This window comes from Nematolebias whitei, chromosome 15 (genome assembly GCF_014905685.2).
Source record: "Nematolebias whitei isolate Nwh7 chromosome 15, NemWhi1, whole genome shotgun sequence".
Lineage (NCBI taxonomy): Eukaryota > Metazoa > Chordata > Actinopteri > Cyprinodontiformes > Rivulidae > Nematolebias > Nematolebias whitei.
The window spans coordinates 28,815,693-28,821,991 of NC_056512.1; the positions used below are offsets into that span (position 1 = coordinate 28,815,693).

At 39.8% G+C, this 6,299-nt stretch overlaps 1 protein-coding gene across 1 annotated transcript; it reads right to left on the minus strand.

Moving 5' to 3' along the window:
- Window positions 1-315: 315 nt before the first annotated feature.
- On the minus strand, window positions 316-5,593 carry c15h17orf75 (chromosome 15 C17orf75 homolog). The gene is made up of 11 exons (XM_037688342.1): window positions 5,559-5,593; window positions 5,251-5,424; window positions 4,920-4,994; window positions 4,423-4,548; window positions 4,149-4,277; window positions 3,945-4,005; window positions 3,746-3,865; window positions 2,951-3,015; window positions 2,718-2,857; window positions 2,510-2,613; window positions 316-1,385 (listed from the first exon to the last, which is right to left on the minus strand). Exons 2-11 carry the CDS (start codon window positions 5,397-5,399, stop codon window positions 1,176-1,178), a joined length of 1,179 nt encoding a protein of 392 aa, XP_037544270.1. The 5' UTR covers window positions 5,400-5,424; window positions 5,559-5,593; the 3' UTR covers window positions 316-1,175.
- Window positions 5,594-6,299: the final 706 nt, after the last annotated feature.

Sequence of the window (6,299 nt, forward strand, 5' to 3'; positions counted from 1 at the left end):
ACGTCTGATCTTTTGTTTGTAGGCCAACAGAACCAAGAAGAAACCTACTGGAAAATATGAAGAAAAGACTTGAGCAATAATTATATTTCACTTTGTATTTTTTTGTTTTTACACAGATTACTAAACGGCTGCCTCATATCTGCTTTAATGTGTTTTTAATAAATATAAATATGTTTATCCTCTGACAGTTTTTTGTGGGCTTAAAGACACAACCAGGCGCTGAAGGTTAAATGTGTTTATTTCACAGAATCACAGATTTATAGCTGCAGAGAACCTGAAAGTGTTTCTACACACACATTTACACACCACCTGCTTCATCGCTTAAAATATTTATACTGCTCACATACTTTAGACTTGATTTAATGTAATCGGATTACAAAAAGGTTTATGGAATAAAAAGACTAAACATTTCGAAGAGGAAATTTAAACTTGGTCTAATATTTACTCTGTATTTACTACTTCATTCAACATTTAGAAGAAAAAACAATCTTATTTTCCCCACTATGATAGACTACATACAGTATACAGTATACTACAATGTCACAAACTTCTGAAAATGACTCTCGTTTTAATAATCCAGCATAATCGACAACACCACATCGCCACAGTGGGATTAAACAAAAACAACTCGAACATAGTTACAACAGAAAAGTAAAATATTAGTGCAGACTCGGGGCTGAAATCTAAATCAGAACTAGCAATGCATAAAAGTGATTTGTGCATTCTCTAAAGAAAACCAATTAAATAAATATTAAAGCGTGTGCATAAATAAACAATAGCTCCAATTAGTAGGAGCTCTAATTAGTGTAATTTCTTTGTTCTGGTCCGACTATAAATATTTGGTTTGTTACATCTTTATATACAATTTAAACCACAAAACTAAAATTAATTGTACAAATTTCTTTCATTTCTATGACTCGTTAACCAAACATGCCTGCTCCTGTTGTCAGCGTAGTAAACAACAAATGATTACAAACACAAAGACACGTTAGTAAAGTCGTGCCACAGATCAGATACATCATCACTTTATCGTGTATTAATTACGGTTTATAACTTTATTTATTGCATGCTCCTCAAACAGTTCATTTTCTAAACTGATCCATTGCACTTTTTAAAATCTGACAATCTGGAGCTTTAGAAGGTTCGTAGTGTTGGTTTGGATGAGTGTGAGTCGGTCAGGCCTGACTTTGTTCGCTGAGGAACTCCTCCAGGACGCCGATGATGCTGCAGGCCTCAGGCAGGTCGCTGTGCTCCGCTCGGGCGTTCTGCAGCAACACGTCGCCGTTCCCGCAGCTCTGCAGGAACTGGGCGCAGCGAAACAGGGCGTAGTGGCTCATCTCAGCCTGCCGCACGAAGCGCTTCAGGCCGTTCATGTCCTGGATGGCCTGCAGAATCAAAAAAAAAAAAAAAACTACCGTAATTTCCGCCATACATGTCGCACCGCCCTGAAAGTCACATCGGTCCAAATACGTCTAATAAAATGGAAAAAATCCATAAATATGTCACTTTGCTGTATAAGTCGTATCTATTATGCGTCACCGCTGACAACCTGGAAACGTGGGCCGGTGTTGTGCCAAAAATCGATTGACTGCCAAATGGTGGCCGCAGGATCGTGCACGGGAGGACTTTAACAAGAATTTAACAAGATTAACACTTAAAAACAATTATTTATTTGCTTGAAATCATAGTAAATGTGTGTCTCAGTCTAACTTTTGCTTAATAAATGCACTTTGACGGTCAAATCAGCTGCATTTCAAAACCCAATTTGTGGAACTGAGCACGTGCAGAGGGAAGAGTCGCTGTGCATTTCTTTGAAATTTAACAAGACAATTATTTGTTTGCTCGACTTTATAGTAAAAAAAGTGTGTCTCAGTTGAACTTTTACTTTATAAAAGGACTTCAATGGTCAGATCAGCTGTATTTTAAAAGTATTTGCTGCCTCTGTGCTCCAGGAGCACGCAGACAGGGAGGACATCAGGAAGGAGGAACGCTGCGCGTTTCTTTGAAATTTAACACGATAAACACCTAAAAACAATTATTTGTTTGCTCGACTTTATAGTAAAAGGTGTGTCTGTTGAACTTTTACTTACTAAATGCACTTCAATAGTCAAATTAGCTGCATTTCACCGGAGCGGTGCAGCAAAATGAAGATGGTTGCTCCAGGCGAGCAGGTGGCAGACTACGGCAAGCCGATTGTGTCACGAATAGCCACTTTTACCAATTACATGATACAACAGCAGTCTATAAAACTCTGGTGCCATCTAGTGGCTGAAAATGGTAGTGTTCAATATTTTCAGTCAGAATAAATGAAAACGGTCAGATCTCAGCCAAAAGTTTGTTTATAAATATGGAAAAAAAAATCCATAAATACGTTGCTTCGGCGTATAAGTCGCAGGGAATACAAATTATGCAAAAATACGCGACTTATACAGAGAAAAATACTTTAAGCAACGTTAATGAGAAGCTAAGAATTTACATAACTTGACTTCTGTGTATCCGTGTTCCTCACCTTAAGTTTGAAGTTCTCCAGAATCTGTCGGAGCAGGAAGGGGTTGCAACGCTCTGCAGCGTTGAGGAACGCCTGAATCCAGCCATCGCAGAATCTGTTACTGACTGAGGCGAACACAGCACCTTTATTAGACTCTTAAAAGGATAATCAAATATAACCCTATGGATGTGCAGGTGATGCCATCTATACACCAGTAACTGTGACCTACTGGTGTTTGTGAGTGTGGGTGGGCTGGTGGAGCAGTCAATGATCAGGTCAGACTGCGTGTCCTCCGAGATGGCTTTGCACAGAGAGGTCGACGTGGCGTCCTGCTGGGACAGACCCTGTAGACTGGCTGCTTTAATGAACCTGATGAACCCGCAGACAGCCGTGGACACAAACACACGTTAGTAGTCCTTCACATGTGGGGTAGTTTCAGGTAAGGGTTGTCCCGGAACTCACCTGGACACGTCAGCCTTCGTCCTCTCGTCTGAATTGATGACTTCCACGTGTTTGTGGCTCAGAGCCTGAATGAAGAAAGTTTAGACTGAACTGTTCTGAGAAAACATCCTTTACTTTAAAAGCAGAACTAAATGAAGCTTTTTAGCAAATATAGTAAATGTGGATTTAAAGGAGCAGTTCAAGTATCACAGTAACACTTATTCTGTCACAAGAGCCATATTCACCGTGTTTTCCAGACTATGTCACACTTTTTTTTTTCCATAATTTGACCAGTCCTGCGACTTATACTCCGAAGCGACTTATAGTCCGGAAAATACGGTAAATATAAAAAGACAAATATGTATCTACACAGTTAACACCAAAAGAGGTCAAATGTCCTTAAAGAAGCTCAAATGTCTCCAACAAAGTATCAAAGCTGGGATGAAATAAAAGATTTGATATCCTGCATTCAAGGCCTTTAACATGTTTTAGAATGACAAACATTAAACTGTAAACATTTAAAACGTGTTTATTTAAACTCAACCAGCTTGTGCTTTAAGTGCTCATGCCTTAAGATTAGCCTGTTGCATCTATAAAGTAACCATCAATGCTCATCACCTTCTGCCGAAAGGCTGATAATGTTTTTGTGTGCCTGTGCGTGCATACGTTTGTCTGTTAGCAAAATATCTCGTGAATCGCTGAACAGATTTTAACGAAAGTCTCAAAAATGAATCTTTCAATGTAAATCTTCAACTGATTAACTTTTGCAGATCATTCGATTCAAGATGGCTGCACTGACGGCATGAGAGGACTCACCGCGTGCAGCAAGAAGCTGATGCTGCTCTGAACCAGCTGCACCACTCGATGAATGTGCATCACGGACTCCTCGAACCACTGGCTCAGATAGGGACGCACTTCTGTCTCCAGGTTCTGCAGCTACAAAACGCACGGCGAGACATTTAGATGCAGAAATACCAAAACGACAATATGAAACCGTGTCGTCGCGTCCTCATACCTCTGGTGTTTGGAGGCTGCCGTGCAGGCCTTGGACGTATTTATCAAGCTCTAATCGAAATGTGTCTCTGGTCAAAGATTTACAACAAAACGGCTTCATGTTTTGTTTTTTTAAATTAAAAAACAATGCAATAAAACGCATTCCATAGTGCTAGTTACATGTATAATGCTGGATGTACATTTCTCTGCCTACACAAAAGGATATAAATTCAGTCCTTTTTCAGACCCCCCCATGAAGCAGATGACATATCCATTTCCATCAGCCTCGGGTTGTTCAGGAGACCGTTCCTGCTCCAGGAGACAGCAGTAGCAGCCGACTGCCTGCTCTGGAATACTGCAAAGAAGAGACCGATGTTCCTTTTGACTCTGAATTTTTGTTCCATTTTAACCTTTTTTAAATGACTGACATGGCTCAGTGCAAAACAAACTTAAGCATCAACTTTAAAGTTTGAAAGACTTTTAGTTTAAAAAATGAATACCTGAGGTCCACGGCGGCGATGTTGCCCATGCCTCCAAGCAAGGCTCCTTTGCTCAGCCTCCTGGAAATGTAGGTCCGCAGCTCCGGTTCTGCTTCCGATGGCAGGCTGCTGTCGATTAGTGTCAAGCTGCGGGCAAAGCATACAGTCGGTACCGGTTCAAGCAGCCCGTGAAGGTGTTGGCGAATTTGGAAACTACTCAAGTCAATGAAGAGATGGAAGAAGCTGATGCCGCACACCGAACGCATCACACACCTGAGTCGCTGATGTGTAACTGTGTCCGGGTGTCACCGTTTGTGCAAAACACACTGTGCTCGTACAGAGCAATGGAACGTAGCCACACATCAAAAATCACCCAGACAAAACAAAGAGTGACAGCAGCATGGATTCCATGTTGATGGGATTTCCTGAAGCAGCCCATGGACAAACTGACACAAAACGGTGAAAGCCAAAGAGAAACGACCAGCAAGAAGAAGGTAAGCGGACGGCTCCTGTGTTACCTAAAGTCATCCTGACTGGTTGTGGAGTCTGCACGTCTCCGGCTCCATGCCCCATTTTCCCCAGAGGACTCAGATCTGAGACAATCAACAGTTTACTGCTTTTAACTTTCATGCAGTAATGAGGTTCTTATGTGCAGAAAGAGCTCCAGCAACTCTGAGGATCATGGCCTCAACAGTGACGACATGTCAAATATATTACCTGTTTGTAGGGAGAGAGACTGCGGAGTAAAAATACATTTAATAAACGTGTTTACACAAACACAACAGGCCCGTACAGTTTGCGACTGTCCAAAACAAATAAATAAAATGGATTATTGACATCACCCAGTACCTTGTGCCTTGATAAAGATAGATGGTGTAGTAGCAGTTCAGATGAATTTTCTGGCTGTAAGCAGCGATTTCTTCGCTGTCAAAGTCATCTCTCTCCTCCACGTCGATTGAATCTTGGAACGACGAGGTTTGGGAGGAAAACATGCTCATAATGTCCCACGGAGGAAGCAAAATTCTGTAAAAAAAAAAAAAGAAGCTAAATAGGGGTGTGTTTTAATGCTGAGCTATACTTTGTTTAAAGATAAATACAGCTAAATGAAATAATACAATAATTCGAAAACGCAAGCTGCAGATTCTACAACGTCTTACTTTCTCGTTTTGTTACCTAGTGCGCATGTCCAATTTGTACCTTTGAAAATATGTCCGGCTTAAATTGATTTTTTCACAAAGGTTCCGTGTTCAAATGTGAGGCTGTAAAAATGCATCTTTTCATTCATTCAACCTTTATTAATACAAGTTGAGTCTTGACGACTCATTTACAAGAGAGACCTGTTTTAACAAAGAAGACGATTTTGTAATTTACTACGCTGTGAAACTGAATAAAAGTGCAATATCGCAATAATTCCAATATGTAACAATTGTTAAATTATACAGCAGAAACAGGTTTCAAAGGGTTAATTATTATTATTATTATTATTATTATTATTATTTATAAATTATCATTGAGGGTTCTGGATACTATGCATTAATATTTTGTATGTCTTTTAATGCAATTTTGGACATTTATATTACAAAAAGTGGCTTTTTTCTGTCATTTTGCGTGTCTGTATGGTTGCTTTGTTCACTGAGCACCTGGTTATGTTTTCATGTTTTCATTTTTAGCCTCTTTTTGGGGGTGCTCAAGCACCCCTAAATTTGAACTCAGCACCCCTAAAAAAATGAAGTAAAAAAAAAAAAATTGGGGGTGGGGTTTTGGTTTGGGTTCTGTTTATTGCATTTATGATTCAATGCAATAAATCAAACATTTAAAAAGTAACAGATCATTGTAATACATAGTTTATTTACCTCATGATCAGCTGAATACAACAGTGATAAACAGGAAGTACCACA